This window comes from Gasterosteus aculeatus, chromosome 14 (assembly GCF_964276395.1).
Source record: "Gasterosteus aculeatus chromosome 14, fGasAcu3.hap1.1, whole genome shotgun sequence".
In the NCBI taxonomy this organism is placed as follows: domain Eukaryota; kingdom Metazoa; phylum Chordata; class Actinopteri; order Perciformes; family Gasterosteidae; genus Gasterosteus; species Gasterosteus aculeatus.
In genome coordinates, this window is record NC_135702.1 from 3,161,309 (window position 1) to 3,186,813 (window position 25,505).

A 25,505-nucleotide genomic window follows, 5' to 3' on the forward strand; every position below is an offset into this window, starting at 1 on the left:
TGCAATCTAATGACAAACTATTTACAGACCATGCAATACTTTTGCGCAACAAAGATTTAATAAAGGTCGTCATGTGCATACCTGATCATTTAAAAAAAGAAACATTCTGGGAATATTCTATATTTTTCTTCTTCAGCGTTGAGAAATTGTGGTTTAAAGTGAAAGGAAAAGATGAATTGGTCATTTCATCAGGGGTTCTTTTGTACTATGCAATTTTTAATTTGTTGACAGAAAAATAAAAGAACCTTTAGAATGTTTGGTTATAAAATGTCATATTCGTCTTAGCATCCCTGACGCATCATGCACTGACCGCTTGAATCATCTTTCCTTTAATTATTAGCCACACCGATCCTGGCGCTGTATCGTATGGACGCCGCTTATTTCACATGTAGCGGCTCTGTCTGCCTGTGTGTGTGTGTGCGTTCGCATGACTGATTGGCGGCTAAAAGCCTGTGTTGCCAGGCGACGGCGACATGTGGGCACATTGTTTTTCATCGCGCTCCGCCGCGCGCACAGAACGCCGGACCTCAGTCCGTCCAGCCGAGCCAGCGGTGCCCAAAGGACTCAGAGCTGTGTGTTCTGTGCAGGATGTGGGCGGATAAGACCCTCTTCCTGGCGGACAGGAAATTCAACTTCCTGTCTAGATTGATGGCGGGGGGGCTGTTGGATCACACGGGGTCACCGAGGGGCCTCCCGCACACAGCGCTCCCACATTTCACATCGTAAGTCAACCCCCGGTTGTCGGCCGGAAAAAAAAACAGGGGCTGCAGAAAACTCCCCCTGCGACAAAGTTATCTTGAAATAACGCAGACGCCATATTTAACGGCTCAGCAAATATTGTGACAGCCGTCAAGATATTTGTTTATCTCTCGAGCTCCTCCCCCCCCCCCACACCACACCCGTCGTCAGTGTTCGGGTGCATTCTGTTTGTGAGGGTCTGGATCCAGTGAAGCTGGTGTTTCTCGGCCTCAAGTGACCCCGGTCAGCGGTCTCGTCAGAGCGAAGGGGCGCAGACACTGAACAGGCCTGACCATCGCCGTTGGAGGAATGCAGCAAGTAGCTGCAGTCACTCACGACTGAGATGCGAGACAGTTTTTTTTTAACCCATCGGAACTGTTGAGAGGAAGCGAGAGGGGAGGAAGGAGAGGAGAGCGGTGCTTTTTGAGAGATTTCGTGTTCTCCTCCAGCCCCCACAGTTTGCAGATAAAGGTTTCCGTTGCCAAGGTGACTCCGCAGAGAAAGGGAAAGTATCTGGCTGCGTTTTTTTTTTTTTTGCCTGTTTTTCTTTAGCAGGGAAAGCTCAGAAGCCGGAGGCAGATAGATAAGATGATTTCAGTCCCTCCTCCACAGAACAAAAGCCGTGCGCATGATGTACTGCCTCTAATACCTCGGGACACTTTGGCTGCCTGGATATGGGAAACATGTCGTAAAGACAAAGCGTTCTCCGCGCCGAAGACAGAGACGCGACACTTTACAGTCAAGAGGAAAAAACTCTTATGTTTATTAGCCATGAATTTCACATTGTGAAAAGAATGTACAAAATAATGTCATAAAAAATAGAAATTAAATTCTTACATGACAAAAGAAAAATGAAACCCGGCGCGCGTTGACAGGCATCTGTCTCGTTTACATCATTATGCCCGGGCAAGATACTTTGCTCCTATTAGAGCCAGATGGACTTCCAGAGAAAACAGAGGATAAGCGAAGAGCAAAAGGAGGAGCGGGAAATGCCACCCGGCAATTAGGTGCAAATTGAAGGGGCATTCATTCCTCGCTGTTGCCAGGGAGACCGGCGTTCCGTGGGAAATAAATGCTCCGATCTGATTGATGGGGCCAAAGGGTCTGTTTTCAGTGGCCGGAGCAGGTCAACCATTACGGAGCCCCGAGGGTCTCCACAGAGGCCCCCGAGACGGCCAATGAAAGGATGACATTTTGGGGTGGCTTAGCGGCAATTTACAGAGCAGCTCATCAACGTGCCATAACAGATCGTATTTGTTTGATGAATACGCACGAAAGGACATTCGAAAAAAAAAGAAATATATACACGTTACCCCTTACATTGAAATTCAAGTGGTTTCATTATAATTCAATTGTAAAACGTCAGGTCACAGAGACAGACACAGAGACAAAAACACTGGACTTAAGACTCACCAAATAGTTCATGTACAAGTGTTTAAGACAATCTTTCTTTTTGGTTTTTGGGAACTTGCAATGTTTTATTTTCTTTCTTTTTTTTTTGTGCATCATTGACACTATGATGAAAAGCACTGCGGTGTCTGCCCTTATCAATGCACAGCTTACTGGATTCAACTCTTTCTCAACCAAAGGGTGGAGAGGACTCTGGGTCAACAAGTTTGTACATGAGACACTCCTCCAGCTGTCTCACGGACAGCTGCAAAGACTGTCCCATTCCTACCATGTCCTACCAGCAGCTCTTAGGGTTCATAATCTTGTGTTTTGTTGGTTCTGTCGGGGATTCAAGACGGGTTTGGACCCACGTTAGAGCTCAAAGAGTGTCTTTAAAAATGAAAAATGTAAATTTCTTTCACCCCCTTCGGCCTCCCTCCTCGGGGCAGCGAACCCCTGCGGCCTCAACTGCTCCCCACCGTCAGGACTCTTCCTCCCCCCATACATACTCTTGTAAAAGAAGTTAAAAGTCCTCCTGGGAAAGACGGAATTGTGCAAAATGCAGCCCAACCGAGATAAAAACACTTGGCCATGCATGACATAACCCCAACATACAGTCACATGAAAACGCAGGCAGAGTAGAAATAAATAGGATTAAAGATATTAACATAACAGAGCAAGCATTGTCATATAAATTAAGACTACATTGCAGCAAGTTTTAAAGAGAAACTGATGTGTTCTCAGTTTAGATTAAGGTGACAAGATTTCCGTGACCACAGAGAAGAGTTCATGGCCATTACGGGTGGACGTGCTCCAGCGAGGGTTCAGCTATGACTCAGCGAGCGAGCAACTGCTTTCACCGGGACCGCGGCGAGCGCAGCCGGCCCGGCTTCCGCAGCCGAAAAATGTGACGGCGTTGTGTCTGAAGCGCAGCAGCGGGGTTGGTTAACTGGAAAAGGGCCGCTAATGCGTGGCTGGGAAAAACAGCAAAACGCGTAAGGTCGCGACCCTGCGGGCAGCGCGGCCTTCCTCGACCCTTCAGCTGGTGTTGGTCGTCAACGCGTCGAACTCGCAGTGACAGAAAACTGCCAAAGCCCGAAATTCATAGGAGGAACGCTCGTAGGTTTGCTGTTTTCAGGGTCGGCGAAGTAAAGAGTCACAAGGGGTCAAACAAAAAAAAAGCTTATTAGAGAAGAGAAGGTGGAGATTTGCTCCTTCATTGTGTTTTTTGTAAATCAGCTACATTCAGTCAAACTGAGTCCTGTTTTCTTTAGTGCACCGTTCATTGCATTCTCCCTCCTTGGATCTTAACAGAACATCCATCATGCTATACATTGCAGCCTTAATGAAAAGAGTATTTTTTGTTGACTTTTTTTTTTTTTATCATAGAGAAAAACATCAATAGGAAGCCTCACGAGCCTTTTGTCACTAATTGGGGAAAATGCAGGTCGCGTGATATGTTTGCAGTCCTCATATTGCAGCGTGGAAGCCTGATGCCAGATGTGCACACGGTTTCGGCGTTTGCTTGGCTCGTTTTTGCCCGCGATCTGTGATCGGCGAGCCTCCGCCTCCTTCTCGTGAAAATGAGGCGACGGCGTTCAAGTAAAGCGTCCACCGTCTTTTGCTCCAGCCTCTGCCACGTCGAGATGGACGCCGCGGCTGTCCGGCGGATACGGCTCAGCGTGTCTTTTTAGAGGAAGATAACGGGTGCTTCTTCACAGTTGGAGTCCAGTAGATAAAGACAAAAAAAAAAGTGGAATCTGAAGGAGAGGAGATGAAGAAGAGCCGGTTAAAACGAGCAGAGAAAACACTCAACAGGATAAATATGGATTATTAATGACTCAAAGGAAGCCTCCTTGTGCACTTTGCAACTTTCTCAACATTTTAGTTCCTGCTTTCTTCCGCTCTGTATCTCCTGCCGATTGCTCGACTCCGCCCACTCACTGCAGCCCTTTTATCATCTCCTCATCTCGCCCTCATCCAACTAGGCTTTTCACACCTGGGTGTGTTTTTTTTTCGACCGTTCAAAGCGTTTTACGAAACACGCAGGCCTTATCTGCACGGCGCAGGTGGCTCCGGAGTTGGCCGCCCTCTGTGATGCTGATGGGAATGTAATAACACATCTCGGCCGGCGTGAGTCCTTCCCTCGCCGTTGTTGCCAGAGGACGTAAACGTGACGAGCTCCGTATCGATCATCGTCCCAGCAACAAAACCCAAAAAAAGTGCGTTTACCGAAATGCCAAATGATTTCCATTTCCTGGAAGTGCCACGGGAAGCTGGTCAGACCACCAAAGTGTGTGGAGCGGTGTTGTGATGCTACATTTGTTCTGCAATTTTGTTGTTGTAATGTGAACATATTAAATGAATATGTTCTTTTCGGTTACTTCTCGAGATGCTCCTGAAATTGGGCCGCCGCGTAAAGCGAGGCGGGGAAAGAATCTGCGTTGTTGGATTTTCTCCCGATTGAACGTTCTCCGAGCGAAGAAAACCAAAATCGCTCTATTGCTCCCCTGGGAAAAAAAAACCTGGAGAGGGAACTTCTTCTTTCTCTCCGCTACAATCTCCTTCTGTGAGGTCTCGCATACTTCCTTTCCCCTTTCATTCCTAAACAGTCGGCCTCCTTTTCCGCTCCTGCACATTTCGTCTCTTCACTGCGCCCAGCGAGTAGACTGCCAGTTGCCATGACAGGCCGGCGCACCAAAAACAAACGGCGTATCAAATTAGTGGCGGGATTATATCCCTCACCGAGCGCTGTGTTGCATCGGCTTAGCGACAGCTCCAACTAGTCTCTACTTCTCAGGGACGAGTCACAGAGAAGAAAGGGAATAATAAGTCTCAGCGAATATTTCATCCCCGCGGCGAGGAAGAACGTCGCGTTATTGCGGCAGCGGAGAGCCGCTCTGAGCCGCTTCCTGGCGTTGTCAAATGGGAAACGCTGCCGCGCCGGACAGCGACAGAGTCGCACGCTTCTCTCCTCGGCTTTTCTCCGAAGAGAGGCCCCCCGGCCTCCTTTTCAATAAGCTCAGCCTGGTGAAAAAGACGGGCTGCGTGGGGACGTCGGGCGCAGCGATGGTCCGATGTGACGTGATCGGGGGAGGGGGGGGGGGGGGGGGGGGGGGGGGCTATGGCACGGAGAGCGATCCGCCGAGCCGGCTGCCGCTGCTGTACGCGCGTAACTGACCCGCTTAACGCCAGGGCACGGAGGGCAGGGCCTGGACCGGGGCAAGGAAGGTCACGCGGGGTCAACGCACGGAGCGTGGACGCTGCTCCCCAAAACACACGACCCTCTGCGTCGCGCCGTTTCTCTCTCTGTCACCTCCACTTGTGATGAATGGCTTTCCGACGCCGTAACCTCGTCAAGGGAAGGCGGCCGAGGGTGGATTAGCCCCGCCGGGGCGTTGCAGCCCGCTGATGTGTGGCTTGTCTAATTGGCAGAGCCTCTTTTTCCTATTAGAGGGATTTCCCCCACAGGAGCAATAAAAGTATCCTATTCTCTTTCAATTACCCTCTCTGTCCTTCGGCCCGTCCCCACAGCCACATAACTCACTTAACTAATGCACACAGGCCGCTATCATCCCCCCACACCCACCCTCCTCTAGTGCCCCCCCACCCACCCACACCGCTCGCCTTCTGAGAAGAGTTCAGGGAATGTCACAGCTTGGAGGGGATCACAAGCGCATATCAGAGTCTGATCAATCTCAGATTGTCAGAATGAGTTAAGTTTCAGTTTCATTACTTTTCTTGGTTCCATTTTTGTATAAATTTGACCTATTTACCTTCGACAGATTGGAAACATCACAGCCAAAATCGTATGGATGTGAAGTGGTAAATAGAATATCTGCCAATTTATCTATATTTATAGATGTGAGTGTGTGTGTGTTTCTGTGTGTACAGTCAAAATACTAACATTCTGTCTTAATTCTGATTAATTCACAAACAAATAAATACCAAAAACTATACATTAAATATAGTAAAATTCAATTAAATATCAATGTTTTAGATTTTTAGATAACAGGCCTGAATTTAGCGCATTGTAACTCAACCGCCAAATGTTTGGTGTAATGTTCTATGTGCTGTATCTTCGGGTCGGATAATGAGCAGCCAAACTTACCTCGTGGAAAGAATGCAGGCACGCGGCCTGGGGCTCATGCGGGCAGATGTTTCCAGGTGCTGACGAAAGCGGTGGGAATGAGCGAGTACGGCACGGTGGTGATGCTGTTCCAGGAATCCAGCGTGGGGTCGTAGCAGTCCAGCGTTTTACACCGCTGCGTGCCGAAGTACCCGCCCACCACGTACAGTTTGTTCCCCGACGCCACGGCCTGGCAGCTCATCCGCTTGGCCGTCACGTCCCCCACTTTAGTCCACTGGTAGCTCTCGCTGCTGAACTTGTAAGCCGAGCACGCCGAGAACTCCGTGTCGCCGCCCATGACGAAGATCTGGTTCCCCAGCACGGCGGCGGCTGTGTAGCGCCACGGCTGCGGGCAGGACGCGGGCACGGACCACCGGTTCTCCTGCGGGTCGTAGCACTGCACCTTGGGCAGCTTGTCGTGGGTGACGCTGGTTCCGCCAAAGGCGAAGAGCTTGAGCTTGACGCTGACCACCGCCGCGTTGCTCACGCCCTCCCTCAGCGGAGCCACCATGGTCCACTTGTTGGCCACCGGGTCAAACTGCTCCACCTGTTTGAGGGACACGGACGGGGACGCCGGGAGGCAGCCGGTCGCCGCCGTGTGACCGCCGACCACGTAGAGGCAGTGTTTCAGCTCTGCCGAGCCGTGGCCGAAGCGGGCGATGAGCATCGGCGCCGCCTTCGACCACTCCTCGTGCACGGTGTCGTAAACCCACACGTCTTTGGACACGCCGTTCTCTGAGCCTCTCCCACCAGTGATGTACACCTTGCAGCCGATGGCGCAGGCGCTGAACTCCTTCCTGGGGCTGGGGATGTCAGCCTTGGGGATGATCTCCTTGGCTTTCTGGTCCACGAGGTACAACTTGTCACACATGAACGTCTGACCTCCCAGAAGAAACAGGGCGTGGCTGGTCTTTCTGGGCCGGGCACACGGGCTGTTGACGACGCCGTCGTTCTGCAGGATCTTCAGCTTGCATCGGATGGCCTCGTCCACCAGCTCCTTGCTCTTGGGCTGGGAATTGATCAGCTCTTCTGTCGAGACGTTCTCCATGAGGAAGATGGCGGGCAGCAAGGCCAGACGGACAGTCCTCAGGAGCTCTGGAAGGTGGCAGTGCCTCTTCTCCAGGTCGTAGTTGATCCAGTTAAGGGCAGCTTCATAAACCAGTCTCTCGTCTTCCGTCTCCAGCTCCTCGTGTGACAACAGCTGCACCGCCATATCTGTGGGCAGCTGGAGGAAGTCTTCTGTCTTGCAAATGGCGGGAAAATTGCTGAGGCACATGCCCCAGGAGAGCTCGGACAGCTTGGTGCACTGGTGGGCATCGGACAGCAAGAGCATGCCGAGGCAATTGGACGGATGGAGGTTTCGCTCGAGGAATTCGGCGCAGGCGTCCCGGATGTCCTGAAACTCAAGCATGTCGCCGGCCTCCAACAGGGACTCGGCGTTCTCCTCGTTGATGACCACGCGCGATGAGTACGCGTAGTCGAGCAGGAGCTCTAAAACCTCCGGGTGGATGGACTCGCGGAAGTCGACCTCGCTGGCCGTGCTCTCCCTCAGCCCGCCGCTGAACATGGCCTCGAAGTAGCGGCTGCAGGCGGCCAGCACGGCGCGGTGGCACGGGAAGGAGCGGCTCCCCGCGTGGAGCAGGACGTCCGTGAAGAGCCGCTGCTGCCGCAGCGAGTTGAGGTGCATGAGGACGCTGTCCGCATAGGAGGACTTGTGGAACAGGTAGATGTTCATGGAGCCTGTGCTGGCTCGGGATTTTCTGTTCTCATGCACGCACACGGACATTTTCATTGAATCCTGAGAAAGAGAAAGGACAAGACAAATCTCTCTTTAATGCGTTTTTCGTATTTAAGGTGCATTAAGGTGTATTTCAGTCCTTCTTCCATTATAATGGTGAGTCATCTCAAGAGGGCCTCTCGATATGAGTCCCAGTAAATACAGTCAGACAAACAGCCTCATTCCCCCTCTAAAGAAGTCCAATAACGTTCCATCAGCACAACAGGACAGACGTCCTCTGTTAAAACAACAACACAGATACTTCGAGTTCACCTTCATAATAATGAGTTTCCCCGAAATGGGGAGACGAGCTTTCAGCAATTATATGGGAGTCGGTTGCTGTCAAGAAGACAATAAGGGGTAATAAACGTTAGATCATTCAAGTGTTGCATCAATGTAACACCTATCATTCACTAAATTTTGTGCCACTGATAAGATAAAGTGTTTCTGGTTATACAGGTTTGTAGATAAAATGCGTTCTCAGCTGAATACTTTAGAGGCACAAGGTGATATTCATGGTAAAATCTCAAATGCTTCAGTCCTAATGTTCATAATAGGATGGATGACGTGCATTTTTGAGGAGATTTGCAATCTTTCCTAAGAGATAAAAGGGCATTTAGCAAGAGATACCGTCATTACAAGTTTCACAACAGCACATGCGTGGGGGTTCTGAAGGTCAAGAAGATAACAGTTGCCTTCTCGCAGAGACCTCAAGGATTTTCTGATTCCAGCCCTAAAGCGTCACTAATCCCTCCCGTTTTAGAGAGACCACGATTTACGAGTAATAGTCCCTTTGCAGAGATTTTTTTATAAAGAGGAAGAAAGGAGACGGCGATGCTCTTTTAAACCTCAGAATAGAGGCGCGGAATCTACTCCCCTCCAAAAGGTCCCAGCTCCCGCCATCGCTGTCCGTGCCCCCGTCCTCGCTCGCATCCCACGTTCACTCCACCCAATTTCCACACTAGTCAAGTTCCTCCTCCCAGAGGTTTCCGTCTGACCTTGTAAATCCACAGCTGTCAGACCTCAGACACACCAGTGGTTTAAGGAACGATAAATCTCCAGACCAATTATGGACGAGTATCCTAATTACTTCCCAGGTGGACGATTCCCCTGCGACCCACCTGTGGAGATGAGAGCACGGTTTCTCTTTAGCTTGAGTTGCATCACGTGCTCAAACAACCTCATCAGGTTTGACGGCCGCATGTATGAATGAGTCCGACGGGGCTTTCCGCTGAGCGCCGTCGCTGACACGTGTACATGCTACATGTAAAACATTCCAGGGGTGGGTCTAAATTCCAAGGAAGCTAACTCCAAAAACCAGCTGCTTACCGGACGCGCGGGTCAGTGGCGAGGTGCAGATGTCGATGGAGGAAACACGACCCGTGTTGGGCGATGAGCTATTTAAACTACCTGCACTGCATTCCAACGACGCATTTTGATTTTGTAGAAGTTGGTTAAAATCTTGCAATTAACAGCTGTTCATCTCAAAAATACTGTCAGCATTGTCGTCGTCATACACGTTAGCACGCTGACGTTGTCATCACCATTTATTACAACTTGATTTAGTACCAAAGCAGCCGCTACCGTGGTTGGAAAGGATTTATTGCATTCCAGGACTGACAAAACCGGCAACCCGTCATCTTGTGGCCTCTGGGTCGGCTATAATGAGAATATCCTCGCTTATCCCGAGTCTGTCACCTGCACACCTCCTACACACACACACAGTCCTGGTAGCGCCGCTCGTCTTTTATAATTGGAGGTTGTGTCATTTCGAATATGTGGAGCTGATAAATCAGGCTCAACATGCGAGAGATTCTTCAGATGCTACTAATTAGCTTGTAAATAACCCTCAACGGCTGACCGGCAGAAAAACACTGGAAAATAGTGAAAATGTGAAAAAGATCAAACCTAATTTGTGAACATTTCTGCATCTCTAAAGGCGTAAACAAAGTTCTCTCACTATCTTCTCACATGAACCTTTTTCGCCATGATGGTAAACATCCATTTAGACCATTTGCCCGTAATGTAAACGGGTTTTCTTCAAACTACCACACATCCCTAAGGACAATAACACTTGTAAACACGGCTTATTGGGAAAGCAGATTACTTCATCCCATATAACCTTAATCTGGTTGCTCATTGTCAACCCAAGGCGGGCAAAATAATCCCCAAAGTAACACGATTCCTGACGACCGACTGGCTGATATTAATGTCTTGTGTTCGAAAACGTGGTTGATCGAGAGCCGTATGATTGCTGAATTGTTTTGTGTGTTATTCAACATTCACTGGAACCAGCCTCTTTGCCGTCTATGCACTGAATATCTTTTTCACTTGACAGGTGGTGAAAACATGCGATTTCAGTTTGGATAGACCGAACATTGTGATTAAATGCAAAAACGATCACGGAATAATTTAAGATAGCTGTTAATCGTTGTCCGCGTGCTGTTAATCATTGAGGAGCACTTTGAATAGTCGTCATAGTTTTGGATGATTACTTGTTATCCCTCACCGTCAGTTTTATATTTGCTTCAAATGACAGTAAACAAATCCATTTTTTACCCCGTTGACTTCCCCCGGTTACGGTCAGGTGTTACAGTGAGACTGTTTGTTACGCATCGTGGAGGTTGTTTGCATTCATATCTCACGCACCATGAAATACAAATAGGGAAACACAAGTAGAAGCCTCGTACATCAGCATGAAGCCACTGCAGCAGGAACATTCATCAATTAGTTGAACAACTTTTTCAGTCACTTAAAAAATGCTACACATGCACGTCAGCTTCCCAAATATGAGGGTTTGCCTGTTTTTCTTTATTTCATCACATGAAAAACTGCAGTGTTGGTTTGAAGAAGCCTGAAGACGTCATCCGGGCTCTGGGATTTTTTTAAAAATGTTTTTACATTACATTTCTGACAACAAATGAACAGCTTAATAATGAAAACCAATCACTATCGATTGTTAATCACATTGAACTGCTACTGAATCATCTGTCATCATTAGTATCGCTGATTAATCCTTGTGGTGTTGCAACGTGTGCTTAGTCAGTGCTTTCAACGCCGACGTGCCCTGAGAGGAAGGAAACATGGCAGGATGGCTGTGGGAGAATAGTCCCCCCTCACAGAAAACACATCCACGGGCGCATACCAGCAAAGCGCATGCAGAGCACACAGGGAGGAGCGGGGGGGAGAGAAAAGCCACGCCGCCTCTGGACACCATAGCTGAGGCCTGGCTGGCTGCAGTCTGTCCACAATCATTGCCAGGTGTCCACAGTCAACCGTGGACACAGGAAGGGGTATCGGTGGGGGGAGACTCCTAAAGTAAACACCGGGCTTATGTGGGCCACTCCTGTACATCTGCCTGTGGACACGAGACGCAGAACAAGAGGAGGCGAACGGCAGCAATTGATGTGCATCGATGTTGGTCTCAGCCCCCCTCCTCCCCGGGGGGTCCCGAGGCGTCTCAGATGAGGGTGACACCGTGTTTGAAAACAAAGCGAGTCGCACATGATGTCGCCTCTAAAAAAAAACCACAACATGCCCAAACCTCCCGAACGCGCGTATATCTGCACGCAGCGATGCGATGGCGAGGAGAGCACAAAGGAGCCGGGGGGAGAGTAGAGACACGCGCGGGCGCAGCAATCAAACTGTAGAGAAATAATCGAGGGGGTTTCAACAAATGTCTTTTTTTTTTTTTTTTTTCTTATCCGCGTGCTCCGGTTTTTCTGTTGCGCTTTCTGCGCCACAACGCCGGAGTTTTGCACCACCGGGTGACCGGAATGTGACGCCGTTACTGATGCCGCGTATCCACCGATACGCGCGCACAGGTGGTGTGACGTCGCCGCGGAACGTACCTCTTTGGGTGAAAGCAGGAGTTCGGTGGTGTCCGCGGTGTCGCTCGAACATGCCCCTTCTGAAACCGCCACGATGCCTCTGCGCTCGGGGAGTGTAACAACTCTCCTTTGGTTATTTCCGAAATTGCGCTGGATAATCGGTTGTGGGGGGGGGACGAAGCCGGGTTGTTGTTGTTGTTTTTTCCACCCCTCAGATTACACACTAATCTGCGTTGTCTGGAATTTGGGGATTACGCACATTAATGGTGGAGTAAACGGGCTTTGACGCGCAGGATGGGTCGTTTGGAGGCGTTGGTCGTGCGCTCCGGCTCTGCTCCTGTGTGACGGTTCGCCTCCTGCGCTCCCACATCTCTCTCTCTCCCTCCCTCCCTCCCTCTCTCTCTCTCTCTCTCTCTCTCGGATCGATGGGTGTGTTTACGCTGAGAGGGGGGAGGGCCGTCCGCGCGCAGGAAATGAATTCTGAGAGAGAGAGAGAGAGAGAGAGAGAGAGAGAGAGAGAGAGAGAGAGGGGGGGGGGGAATATGCGGAAAGATGTGGAAGAACAGTTTGTCTCCCGAGGCTGGAGTTTCCTCCCACGCAAATACTACAAATACATCACTGCCAGATTAAGACGCTGAGGTATTTTTGTTAGTATTTTCTTTTTAACATACATGTACCTGGGGGAAGTGTGGTACTTTGTTTGTAAAAGTACCAATATAACAATATAAAAAGGTGAATTCTTCCCAGATATAGGCCCCTGTGAGTAATACATTACTACATGGGACAGTGTTTTAACAATGAGAGAAGTACTGTGAGGCCCCCTCTTCCATTTTGTTCCCTCTGCAAGTTTTTGGGGGAGGAGAGATTTTCTCCCTTTGGAGAGGAAGAGTTAAAGGACACAGGATGTAAAACAGCTTTGTTGTTTTTACCAAATGATGTTTGGGTATTAGTACACTATTACAACTAAAAGTTGAGCACCGCTGAACTTAATATTTCAAGTAACCCTGAATTTTTTGTTCGAAATTAGTTGAATGAACAAAAGCCTCAATTTCTTTTTACAGTGTACAGGAGTTGAATGTAAACACTCTTAAAATGAAGCAGATTAAATGCATTGTTTGTGTCAGGATTTTAAATAAATGAGCTCCAATTATACAGTTAATAACAATGCCATGTAGAAAAGACCATAAAGCTGGACTGAGTCACAGAAAACTCTTCACTGAATGCAATGGATGCGACATAAATCCCATAGGATTATAAAGACTTTGGGTTTGGTTTTAGTTGGGAACCGGAAGTCTAATTTTATCCCCGGTCATCTTGTCTGAGTCACTTCTGGAGGCCTTGTTGACCAGACTTGGCTGTGACTAAACTTGACGGTGAACAAATGAGGCTGTAATGTTCGTGTTGTGTTTGTTTTTTATGTGTTTGTGTTTGTGTCCTGTGACACATTTCTTTTACCATTGAATGTTTTTATGACGACAATAATTAGCCTGTTACTGTATCTTCATATCCAGCAAATTACAGCACAGTGTTCCGAAGTGTATTATGGAGAAAAGGTTATTATGGCATGTTGTGTTTCACATCCGTACGTGACCTGAGAGACATCTAGTGGACGAAATGTTCCTGCAACAAGTGCCAAAGACTGAAAGCTGGGACTGGGGAATAATTCATTTAATTATTAACCTTGTCTTTTGGTTAACATTGATTTTACTTCCTCGTGGTTGTTGAGCTCACACAGGCCCCCCTGCGGTTTGTGTAAAAATAACATCTGCCTAATCAATCTTTGCTTTAATATATTTTTCTGACCTTATGAAAACCCCTCCCACTGCCAAAAAACTGGGCTTATAAAATGTAAGTTGATTCTTTTTGCCAAGATTGATCCAGTTACAATTAAATGTATGTTGTGCTACACAACAGAGTTATTAATGTTTGGGGTAAGTTATAACTGTGGTCTATATCACTTTTAGACCTCTAATAGACAAGCTTAGAAATTAAATAAGAGATATCCTTGTTGATGTATTTTCAATATTGTCCTTTTTCATTTATTAATCAATTTACGTTGCTATTGTAGCGGTTGTACTCTACACTATCAAAAAATAAAATGGCCAGAAAGTGATTCCTGTTGAAAAAAAATCAACAGCGTGTTCAATTGTCTCATAGATACAGACTGTTAATACATTAATGATATAGTGGTGTGCAGATAAACATCTTTATTTTAATAAATATGACAAGAGGGACACCTAGTGGTCGAAATATTCCTGGGAGTAAAGTAGATTATCTGAGAATGAACAGCAATAGGAAAGGTAAAAAAAATAATATTAAAAAAAACTATGAAAAAAGAACAAAAAAAACTAACATAAGTATGTTAGGTCCAAAAAGGTTTTGAAATATTAGGTGAGAAAATGTTATGGAAAAGAAGTTCAAAAACTGTTTTGAAAAAATATTCAAATAAATGATGTGAATACTTGTTACAAAAATATTGGGTCCAAAAGTATTTTTTAAAAGTCTAAATATGTACTAAATATCCTGGAAAACAAAACAAAAAAGAATGTATTGAAAAACGTTAGGTCAAAAACGTGATTAAAAAACTTTTTGTTGAATATTTTGGTTTTATAAATATTTTGTTAAAACATGCCATGCAAAGAAAGGAAAAAAAACATTGTTAATAAATGTTTTGAAAAAGAAATACGTTGAAGATATTTTTGAAAAAAAATGTCATGGAAAAAAGCTAAAAAGAAAAATTTAATCAAAACGTAATTTGAAAACAAACCTAAATATGTTTGCTCGAAATATAGGGGGAAAAAATCAAGAAGAAAAAGAGGTCGAAAACTAAAGTTGAAAACAAAGTAGAAAACATATTAGGTCAACATGAGAAATAATGTTTAGAATTTAAAAGGAAAGGTTTCCAGCTACTAGTTGCACAAATTAAGAGATACATCTTTTTTTCGCGTCCCCGTTATTTTCTAATGAAAATGTCGATAAGCGTCCTCGTTATTTTCTAATGAAAATGTCTACAAGGCGGTCGGGGTTGTGCTTCCCCTTTAAATCTTAAATCTGCACTTCCGCACAACACCGAAGCCCCGCCCAGTTCCCCGCACATAAAGCTACACTGTTGCCCGTTGGGTCTCGTGACACTTCCGTGCGGCCCGCCAGCATGACCGCCCCTCTGCAGCTCGCGCTTCTGCTGCTGACCCTCGGCTTCTCGCGGGGGCTGCAGCCCGGCCCCCGGGACGACTACGAGGAGTCGGCCGAGACGGAGCGCGTCTTTGCGGCTTCGAAGTACGGCTCCCTGTGGCCCCTGCCGCAGAAGGTGAAAATCTCCGACGTTTCGTTCAAATTAACCGGCGTCACTTTCCGAATAACCGACGCCAAAGGCTCGAGCTCGGGGGCGAGCTGCAGCCTCCTGCAGAACGCGTACAGGAGGTGAGGAAAGCTTCCCGTTTACTATAAAAGCGCCGCGGTGCGTTCAGGGGCACCTGTAACCGCCGCGCCCCTTTCCCCGTCTCACTCCGCAGGTATTACGAGTACATATTTGGGGGCTCCAGAGTGCAGCATGGGGCTGAAGGCAGGCGAGCGGGGCCCTCGGTGCTGACGGAGCTGCAGGTGTTGATCGTATCAGCTGACTCGGAATGTGAGCGCTTCCCCGCTGTCACGTCGGACGAGTCATGTGAGTTCCGCCGCTTCCTCATTGATGGTGTTGCAACGTGACAAAGTACAGTTGTTGTTCTTCCTTTCTAGGGGGGGGGGGGGTCATTTGTGTTCTACATTTTAGTTTCTGTTACAGTGAAAGTTATTGACACAAAAATATTATGCACTTATACCAGTTGCTACGTAAGTGAATGCAACATTTTACTTGTAACCGCCTCATTTAAATGATGTGTACCTTACAACCAGGGAGGCTGTGGACCTCTGATTTACCGGTGGTTAGAGATTACCTGGTACTGGGATTAACAGTCCGTGTAGACCTAATGTTTAAAGCCCCCCTTCACCCACCTGAGTACTTAAGACCTTGCCTTAAGTGTCCTAATGACCCCCTGCCGAGCTTTGACTACACTGTGTAACAATGAAATGCACAACCGCTGTGTCTGCAGATGAGCTGACTGTGGATCAGCCGTATGCTGTCCTGAAAGCACCAAAGGTCTGGGGAGCCCTGCGCGGTAGGACTGATCACAAACTCTGCATTAAAGCTGCATTGAATGATTTCCTCTTTCAATTAATCAGAAAAGCTTGAAGGCCTAGTTCAATATTTTGTTTTAACAGACTTTAGTGTTTTTGATCTTTTTGTCACACACTCAATTAAGTATTTTCCCCAAAATGCAAAGCTGGTTTATTAATTTGCTCAACTGTAGCTCTCTATATGATTATCTGTTTTTGGTGTCTTTCAGGTCTGGAGACTTTCAGCCAGTTGGTGTATGAAGATGAATATGGAGCCGTTAGTGAAACAACTTTAAATTCTTCACTTTTCCATCAATGATGAACTTGAGGCTGATTTTCATACTTTTGTTAATTACAGAAAAGCATCAATTCAACAACAATCAGCGACTTCCCCAGATTTGCGCATAGAGGCATCCTGCTGGACACCTCTCGGCATTTTCTGCCCATCAAAGTCATCTTGGCTAATCTGGTACGTCAATGAGATGTGTTTTATTTTGCTTTCCCATTTTATTTTATTTTATTCATTTATTCTCTGCTTAAATACTTATTTTGTTGTAACTTATTTTGTTCTAATGAAGGAAGCAATGGCAATGAACAAATTTAATGTTTTCCACTGGCACATCGTGGATGATCAATCCTTCCCCTACATGAGCCGGACGTTCCCGCACATCAGCCAGCAGGTCAGAAGGACGACTCGTTGGTGATTCATTCTCCGCAAAAACCACGAGACATTTTAATACAAACCGTATTTATTTATTTATTTTCTCTCCACAATTGATTAAACACGTTGGCAGGGCGCTTACCACCCGTACACGCACGTGTATACGCCCGCTGACGTGAAGATGGTGATCGAGTTCGGCCGCCTGCGGGGCATTCGCGTGGTCCCGGAGTTTGACACGCCGGGACACACCCAGTCTTGGGGTAAAGGTGAGTTTCAAATCGTGTTGATGGAGAGACATCGCCGCCATCTTTGTTTTTGAGGACTACCTGCACGTATCGCTTTCTCCTCAGGCCAGAAAGACCTGCTCACGCCGTGTTACTCTGGAGACAAACCCTCCGGCTCCTTCGGCCCAGTGAACCCCATCCTGAACACCACGTACGACTTCATGAGCAAGTTCTTCAAGGAGATCAGCGGCGTGTTCCCCGACGCCTACGTCCACCTGGGGGGCGACGAGGTCGACTTCAACTGCTGGTAAGTCGGCGCTCAACAAGTTGAGGAACTTCTCCGCAGCGTCAATGATTAGACGGCAGATCGTATTTGGCTGATTTTTTTTTTATTTTTCTCTCCCTGCAGGAAGTCGAACCCGGACATCCAGAAGTTCATGGAGCAGCAGGGCTTCGGACAGGACTTCAGCAAACTGGAGTCATTCTACATCCAAAAGTGTGTTGCTCATTTCGTACTTGTCTTTTAGTTGTAATTAGTGTCTCATTCACAAAGTTCTATCTCTTATTCAAAAGGCAGAAACCTGTGGTGATGATTTATTGTGTGCATTTGTGATCTCAGACTGTTGGATATCGTTGCCACTACGCAGAAGGGCTACATGATCTGGCAGGAGGTCTTTGACAACGGTGTTAAGGTAACTGCTATTTAGATGTTGGAGATAATGATGAACTTTTATATACTAACAAGTACAATTTGAGTAGCTCAACAAAATGAATGCCTAGTTTTATATGATAAGTAGGCGTGTTGACTATAATGGCTTTCCATAAACCATATAGGATCATTATCAGGTTCTTTGCTAATATTTGGGATCACAGTTAAATTTTTCCCTACAGAAATCTTATTTTTTTATTTTTATCTGGAAATTGCAATCAGTGACTAGACCAAGTTTAATTAGACTGATGAATACTTGATCACCATTTAGACGTCATTTGTGTTCTTGTTGAGCTTTTCTTTTTTTGTCTGCCTAAAGCTAACTAGCTTCATATTTAGCATGCAGCCATCCACTATCTATCCTGAATCCAGTAGCTTGGTGTGTAACTATTTTCAGTTAAAGCCGGACACGGTAGTGCATGTGTGGATCGGCGGCGGGGCGAACGAGGAGATGGGGAAGGTCACGGCAGCGGGGTACACCACCATCCTCTCCGCCCCGTGGTACCTAGATTACATTAGCTACGCACAGGACTGGCAGAAGTACTACAAGGTTGAGCCGCTCAACTTCAAGGGTCAGTTTTCTTTCCATTAAAAAAAAAAGCAATTTTAATTTGGTGGTGGCGAATTCTTATTTGGACGTGGCTGATTTGGGCAAAAAAAAAAAAAAGAATTGTGGATTTTGTTCAACAGGCTTACTCTTAAACTGCACAGTTGTGACGAGGAGAAAGATGGTGGTTGATGGTTTAATTCGCGAGGCGATGTAGTTCACATGGTGGAGGAACAATCCTGGGGAATCTGAAACAATGGTTGGATGAACTAAATGAGGGTAGAAGTAAATAAAAGCAGGTACACTTTAACACTTTATCCTCTGCGTCCTGGGGAGAAAAGAATAGTTTGGGCTTCCGTAAACGAGGACTAAAGCGGTTTGATTTCCAGTCACAAAGATTACGTTTTAAGTAGAATCCCAAAACACAAATGGCGATAAAAGGCTCGGGCATTTTCGTCTTCGTCCCTCAAACCCATTTTTCCCCTCCATCTTGCTGGTGTGTGTTCTGTGTGCTGTGTAGCTGAAAGCAGACACGATTATCCACGTTTGGAAAGGAAACCAGGAGCAATACCAGAGTGAGATGGCAAATGTTACATCATCGGGGTTCCAGACCCTGCTGTCCACTCCCTGGTACCTGAACCGTATCTCCTACGGCCAGGACTGGCAGGGCCATTACAAGGCCGACCCACAGGATTTCAAGGGTTCGTCTGCATTATTCAATTTTAATTGGCGAGACCCCCCCTTCCCCTCTCTCCCATCTCCTGCCTGTTCGTTGTTGGTCTGATTTTTATCCGCTACGTTTGACTCCAGAAACATGCGTGACGTGTCATGTCGTTGCCGGTCACTGCTGTGCTGATGCGTCTAAGCCTGTTGAATGAACACGTGGGAGAATTTTGCTTTCAGAAAATCCCCGATTAAATGAAATTTTCTGAACTAAATGTTGTGGCGCGGTGCCGTTTCTTGATCTCATCGAGTGTCACATTTCACAACAGGAACTGAGGCACAGAAGAAGCTTGTGATTGGTGGAGAAGCCTGCCTGTGGGGGGAGTACGTGGACGCCACCAACCTGACACCCAGACTCTGGTATGTGGTTTCCTAGTGAAACATTTTCAGAAATTAATGGATCATGACACACAAAATGACTTCAGGCCTATATATATATATATATATATATATTTATTAATTTTTTTTTTTTTTTCCAATCGCTTTGTCCTCCAGGCCGCGTGCGAGCGCTGTGGGCGAGCGGCTGTGGAGCGCCGTGGACGTGACGGACATCAACGACGCCTTCAGTCGGCTCTCTGTGCATCGCTGTCGCATGGTGGAGTAAGTAGAGTCTTTGCACTTTTCGTTTCCACACCCGTATTCAGCTGGTTCCGAATGTTAATGCAGCTTAAGGGCGTCTCCTTTGCACGAGGGACAAAAGATGTGACATTAACGTATTTATGCTCTTTTCCCACCCAAGGCGCGGGATCCCAGCTGAGCCACTGTTTTCTAGCTACTGTCCCCGGGAGTACAAAGGTGTCTGAAGAACTGAGGGGCCAATGGAACAGAAGGGGAATTAAATTCATGTACAATCAACTGTTTGTGTGATAAACTGAGATCAAAATGCCAATGTCTCTGTACTCATGCTATTCAAGAGACAACGGCATTTTTAAATGCGCTACAAAACTCTACACATCTAATTTCATAAACCTTTTGAATTAATGAATGCAAGCTTTGTTTTTTATGAATCTTTGAATAAAATGATCAAACATTGTTTTGATGTTGTTTTTTTTTAACTTTTTCCCATTTGGTCAACGGGTGAGTAAATATCAAGTAAATATTCAGACATGTGGGTGTCTAGTACGTCTGCAAGTAACTTCAAAAAGTCAGAATCATGAGGCATTAAATATAAATTAGGCAATGTGTACTTTTAGTATTTTGTAAAAAGTCTTTCACATTTGTTTTGTCAAAGCGTGTGTGTGAGAGAAACAAGTGTATTTTTCGGCAGTCATTTTAACAAAATGTCCAAATAAAATTGTCTTATCAGAAAAGAACATTTAATAAGACCTCACATTCCTCATCAGAAATGACCCTGTACGGATGCGATTGGACACATCATTTCAGAATCCGCACCATAGTAGTCTTATCACATGCCATGAAAGGCTTGTTTGTATACAAAGATAACTAGTTAATTACAAGTCTTCTGGTTAATGAAGCTTGAAACATTGTACACTGGATATTTGCTCTATGAACAGCATTTTATTTTGTCTGGTTTTAACAAAGTCCTGATGAAGTTCTGGTGCTATCCAGGCTATTGGTCACGTGACTGAGAATCCGGGATCACAGCAGACCAGCGACTCTTTTAAGGAGGTTGCTCTGGTCCTGCTGGTTCATGGCCTCATAGGTGTCGAGTTCCAGGGAGAAGGTGGCATTGCCTGATGTGATTGTTCGCAGGATGGTGGAATATCCCTGTAGACCGAAAATGGTAGGAACGGTAAACCAGGGTGGCCAATTAGCCCGAAAACCACCGACCAACGGGTGACCTGCATCTCACCATCATCTCAGCCAGGGGCACAGTAGCCAGCAGCACCTTGTCGTCGTGGCGACTCTGGATGTCTCGGACGGTCCCTCGTCTTTGGGCCAAGTCGCCCAACACAGTGCCGAGGCGTTCCTCCCCGACAGTCACCTCCAGGGACATGACGGGCTCCAGGACCCGACCTCCCGCCAGCCTCAGGGCCTACGGCCAAAGAAACACTACGGTCTCATTATCCATCGATCATCTTGTATTGTTCAGGCCTAAATACAGGAAGCCTAAAGAAAGGTTTACCTTCAGCATGCAGCGGGACACGCAAGCCGAGACCATGGCAGGAGATGTTCCTGGTTCCATGGTGACCCGTTGGATCAACGTAGCTACACCCTGTAAAGGATAACCCAGCAATGGACCTGAAGGGGACGCGAGCGTTGAAAGTGATTAGCAGCGGGCCCTGTTTGATGATGATACTAATACAAAAAGGTTTGCAGGAGGAAACGATACCTTGAAGATATGCGCCGTTCACTCCGTTCTCCACCGCTGCCTTAATTTCCGTCGATAGCTGCCCCCCCAACTCCTCTGTGAAAGCCACTTCACACGAGCCACCCGGGGCGGCGAGGTCGCGAGGTGCGACGGCCAGCTCCACGCTCACCACATGCCGCCTCTCGCCGACGGTGCGGTCCAGCGTGTCTGCGGCACAGTTGTCAAAGGAAAATTCACACAGGAACCAAAGCGAGAGCAATGCTTGCGCCCCCTCCCCAGCGGGTACCTGCAGCCGAGGCCCCGTGGAGGACGGACTCCCTGTAGGCCACCTGGAGGGGCCCGAGTTGCGTCTCAATGCCGTACTCTCTCCTGATTCGATCGTGCACGATCTCGATGTGCAGCTCTCCCATCCCGCACAGGATGGTCTGAGGACGGAGAACATCAGTGGACTCTGGACATCAGTTGAAGCGGCTCCCGCTGAACGGACCCCCCCGCCCTTACCTGGCCCGAGTCGGGGTCCACCCTGACTTTGAGACTGGGGTCTTCTCTCTGGAGGCAACCCAGCGCATTCTCAAGGTCTTTTCGGGGAGGAGGAACAATGAAATGCGTCAGCGAGCACTTGCTGGAGCGCGTGGAGCGGAGCTACAGGTCGCTATCACTGACCCGCCTGTTTGGCCATGGTGGGCGGCTCGATGGTGCAGAAGAAGACGGGATCGGGGACCTCCACCCCTGACAGCACCACGCTGGCATGCTCCCCTGGCCTCTTCCCGGCCCCGCCGGCGTTGTGGGCTCGTCGGGCTGCGGCTGCTGCCGAGGCCTTGGAGGCGACGATAGTGTCCCCCGTGACGGTCTAATGTGGAAAACATGAGTAAGCTTTTCGATGGGAAAACATTCAAAAGGGCGAATCTCGTGTTTCTATGCTGCTCTACCTGCTTCAGTCCCACGGTCAGGGCGATGTTTCCTGCTGTCAGGGAAGGGATTTCCACATGCTGATCAGCAAACGGCACCAGCAGCCTGCTCATCCTCTCACTACACGATGCAAAAAGGTTTGAACACACCGCAAAGATTTTGGCCCACGTTGTTACGTCTGGTGATCAAAGCTACGTACGTGCTGTTCCTGTTAATGTTGTGGACCGCGCTTTGGGGCTTCAGAGTCCCGGAGTAAATCCTGAGGAACACCAGAGGGCCTCGCTGCTTGTCGTGGAGAACCTTGAAGGCCAGAGCACATAAGTCGTCCTTGTACCACCGCCTGTAGGGTGATGAACACAGTTTATGGTCAACAGGTTTCATAAAAGCAAAGCATGTTCAGTCTTTGTTTATTTGTGTATCCATCTTCCATCCATTGAGGGAGGTTCAGGAATCTGAAGCGAGCCTCAGGATGTTAACCAAAAAAAATACATTATTGTTCATTTTCCAAAACAATGGAAACAAGCGTGCCCCATTGTGTGCATCACTTATTAGTGTCCCCTGGAAACAAAGTCACAAAAGAGTCTCACAGCTGTGGACCTTTACAATAGTTAACGTACAAAAATGAATGTCAATAAAAACAGTATTAGAATGCAGAAAGTTGACGCCAATCATGCTGAAATCATCAGCTGACGTCTGAGTCGGTTGTCCACTCACACCAGGTCGTGGTGCCGCTCATCGGGGGCGGGCAGGTAGGCGGTGATGGCGTCTAAAAGGGGCTGAACGCCTTTGTTCCTCAAAGAGCTTCCGCAGAGCACCGGGACGCCTTTGCGGGCCAGAGTCACCCGCCGTACGGCTTCCTGTAGCTGGGGGCACATTGGCACGGCTCGCTGCTGAACAGGGTAACGGTGTCACTGTACGGGGTTATGCTCTGGTTCGATACACTTACTTTGGATGAGGAAACGGCATCAAAATTGTCACTAAAATCTGTCAGCAACAGGTCGGCAAATTCATCGTCAAGATCAGCAACCTGTGACCGGAAACAGAATTGACTGCAGCAAGGAATCCTGAACATTTAGACATTTAGAGCGCTTAATACTGTTGTAAATACCATGACATACCTGCTCAATTAAAGCTGTTCGGGCCTCATTGACCTCGTGCAGGAGTTCTGGGTCGTCCAACCGATCGAGCGGTTTGCTTTCAAAGACTTGTCCGTCATCTCTCGTAGATGTTTGCTTCCACGTCAGCTTCTGGTTGGTTAACAGGTCGACCACACCGGAGAAGTTTCTGCCACTGCCGACCGGAACCTACGAAACACAAAGGACATCTCCATTACATGGGGACAAAATTGCAATTACTTTTTAAGCATTCTTTATTGGTTCAGCTAGATTTTTTTTATATAAATACTAAAATAATCTAATATTATATTGCAGGTAAAGCTACACAGCAGTATATAGAACAATCATAATTAGCTTTAACAACGGGATCAAGTGATAAAGCCACACGTCTCAATAAATGTATGTATGTATATGATTCTGAAATGGGATATTTTCCTTAATCATCATATACTTTAGGTTCTTAATGGACATTCTTAATGCGAATACTTTTTTTTTTTTAATGCTTGACTTTTTACTTGTTAGAGAGAATTTCTACTCTGTGGGATTTACACATTTACTAAAGTAAAATATCGGAGTACCAACTTTGCTTATAACACGTTTTGCATAACAATCTTATCATTTCATTTAAAAAAGTACTTTAATGGCATTTTGCTCACCTGGAGGAGGACTGGGTTGGCTTTTAATTTGTGTTTTATGCTCTCAATGGAAAAACTAAGGCTGAAAAAAAAAGAAAAGTTTCTAGAATAATTAAAGGTACTTTTTGAGAAATAAGTACAAAATGAATGGATGAACTGTTTGGTCACTCACTTTGCTGCAGGCTTATCCATTTTATTCAGAAAGCAAACACAGGGAACATGGTGCTTCTCTGCTTGTCTCCACACAGTCAGAGTCTGAGCCTGTCGGTGTCGTCAAAGCAACAGAAGGGAGCGTGTTCAAAGTGCGACCAATGACAAGAGAGGAAAAGGAGGGAAGCGGTGATCTCACCTCAACACCGGCGGAAGCGTCAAACACTGCGACAGCCCCGTCGAGAACACGAAGCGCTCGCTCCACCTCCAGAGTGAAGTCAACATGTCCTGTAAACACACGCACACACACACACACACACACACACAGTCCCACTTGAGCGGCTGCTGCTTCTCATGTCCATTAGGTGGGGATATTCTCACAGGGACGTTATTTGTACCTGGGGTGTCTATGAGATTTATTCTATGAGTTTTCCAATCAAAGGTGACGGCCGCAGACTGAATGGTGATGCCGCGCTCCCTCTCTTGAGCCATAAAATCTGTGACCGTATCCCCATCGTCCACATCTGTAAGCAACAAAAGGAGAAGAAGTAAGTTAAAGAGACCAAAACAGAGAACATCTGCTGTGTCCTCATCTTGTTTTTAATCCATTCTTCTTACCTCCTAGTGCTCGCGTGTAGCCAGAGTAATAAAGCATCCTCTCTGTGGTTGTTGTCTTTCCTGCATCAATGTGGGCCATGATACCAATGTTTCGGATTCTGCGGAAAACGAGTTAACACAGAACTGCATCTAAACCGCCTTTCAAAGAACTAACTGTACATTTCAATTACATTCAACTCAGCTTACTTGGATATATCAGGACTGACCACAGCCTTCAGTGATTTGACATCATCTGTAACAGTAAACGTGAAGCACAATAATGATGATGATCTGGCTGAATCACTGACGCTGCGCTCTTTTTCCACAGCTGATTAGAACGGATGTATTTATGAAAACAACGTACCTGGCAGAAAGCTGTAGCGCCGATACACGTGACAGCTCACCGGACTTCTGCAGCACCGGAGCCCGGCTGTTAATAAAGACCTTCCCTGTAGATGAAAACCACCCCGAAGTCAACGTGATATTAAGGAAACAAATAAAAGGGCATTACTTAGCCAGGCAGAGTGCATCTTACCCAAACCATCCCGCTGAATGCCCGACAGCCTCTGACACCCATCTTTAATGACTGCTTATGTTCAATGTATTTTCTCCGGAATTAGTCTGAGCTTCGGACGAGTCGTTGTGGAGCAACATAATTAACGTTAGCAGTAAAAGAGGACAACGTCACACAATAACAAGAGAAGGAAGGCATACTTTGGCTATAACGAGCAGATTAATTTAAAATGTAACACACTAAAGCTTTAAAGTGTTCTATAACAAAATAACAAACAACGCTATTTAATGATTGACGCTAAACGTCATGCCTTCATAATGTACGGCTTCGAAATACATCCCCAGAAACAAGACTGCGTGTCGGTCGGTTCCGTTAAAACCAAACATTGTAAACATGCTTAATATAAGTATATAAAGGCATGCATAAATTATTAA

General features: G+C 46.9%; 3 protein-coding genes across 5 annotated transcripts; 1 reads left to right on the forward strand and 2 right to left on the reverse strand.

Moving 5' to 3' along the window:
* Positions 1 to 1,477: 1,477 nt before the first annotated feature.
* Positions 1,478 to 12,283, reverse strand: enc1 (ectodermal-neural cortex 1). The gene is made up of 3 exons (XM_040198031.2): positions 11,885 to 12,283; positions 6,239 to 8,054; positions 1,478 to 3,887 (listed from the first exon to the last, which is right to left on the reverse strand). The coding sequence occupies exon 2, from the start codon at positions 8,046 to 8,048 to the stop codon at positions 6,273 to 6,275; it is 1,776 nt and encodes a 591-aa protein (XP_040053965.2). The 5' UTR covers positions 8,049 to 8,054; positions 11,885 to 12,283; the 3' UTR covers positions 1,478 to 3,887; positions 6,239 to 6,272.
* Positions 12,284 to 14,947: 2,664 nt separating this feature from the next.
* On the forward strand, positions 14,948 to 19,922 carry hexb (hexosaminidase B (beta polypeptide)). 3 transcript variants are annotated; one of them, XR_013452638.1, is made up of 15 exons: positions 14,952 to 15,283; positions 15,376 to 15,527; positions 15,952 to 16,017; positions 16,246 to 16,292; positions 16,374 to 16,484; positions 16,594 to 16,695; positions 16,810 to 16,942; positions 17,027 to 17,207; positions 17,310 to 17,396; positions 17,520 to 17,592; positions 18,007 to 18,181; positions 18,677 to 18,857; positions 19,149 to 19,239; positions 19,375 to 19,479; positions 19,619 to 19,922. XR_013452638.1 is itself a non-coding variant. In XM_040197300.2 (14 exons), the coding sequence occupies exons 1-14, from the start codon at positions 15,015 to 15,017 to the stop codon at positions 19,680 to 19,682; spliced, it is 1,662 nt and encodes a 553-aa protein (XP_040053234.2). In that variant the 5' UTR covers positions 14,948 to 15,014; the 3' UTR covers positions 19,683 to 19,922. The 3 variants fall into 3 exon arrangements, 2 of the variants coding, with proteins under 2 accessions (XP_040053234.2, XP_040053235.2); XM_040197300.2 differs by lacking the exon at positions 18,007 to 18,181 and having other exon boundaries at positions 14,948 to 15,283; XM_040197301.2 differs by lacking the exon at positions 18,677 to 18,857.
* A 444-nt stretch (positions 19,923 to 20,366) lies between these two features.
* gfm2 (GTP dependent ribosome recycling factor mitochondrial 2) lies at positions 20,367 to 25,432 on the reverse strand. The gene is made up of 20 exons (XM_040197304.2): positions 25,093 to 25,432; positions 24,922 to 25,006; positions 24,765 to 24,810; positions 24,579 to 24,676; positions 24,359 to 24,484; positions 24,160 to 24,248; positions 23,983 to 24,071; positions 23,832 to 23,892; positions 23,179 to 23,364; positions 23,007 to 23,087; positions 22,775 to 22,923; positions 22,260 to 22,400; positions 22,081 to 22,180; positions 21,815 to 22,001; positions 21,653 to 21,729; positions 21,438 to 21,576; positions 21,173 to 21,358; positions 20,966 to 21,081; positions 20,693 to 20,875; positions 20,367 to 20,607 (listed from the first exon to the last, which is right to left on the reverse strand). Exons 1-20 carry the CDS (start codon positions 25,132 to 25,134, stop codon positions 20,479 to 20,481), a joined length of 2,310 nt encoding a protein of 769 aa, XP_040053238.2. The 5' UTR covers positions 25,135 to 25,432; the 3' UTR covers positions 20,367 to 20,478.
* Positions 25,433 to 25,505: the final 73 nt, after the last annotated feature.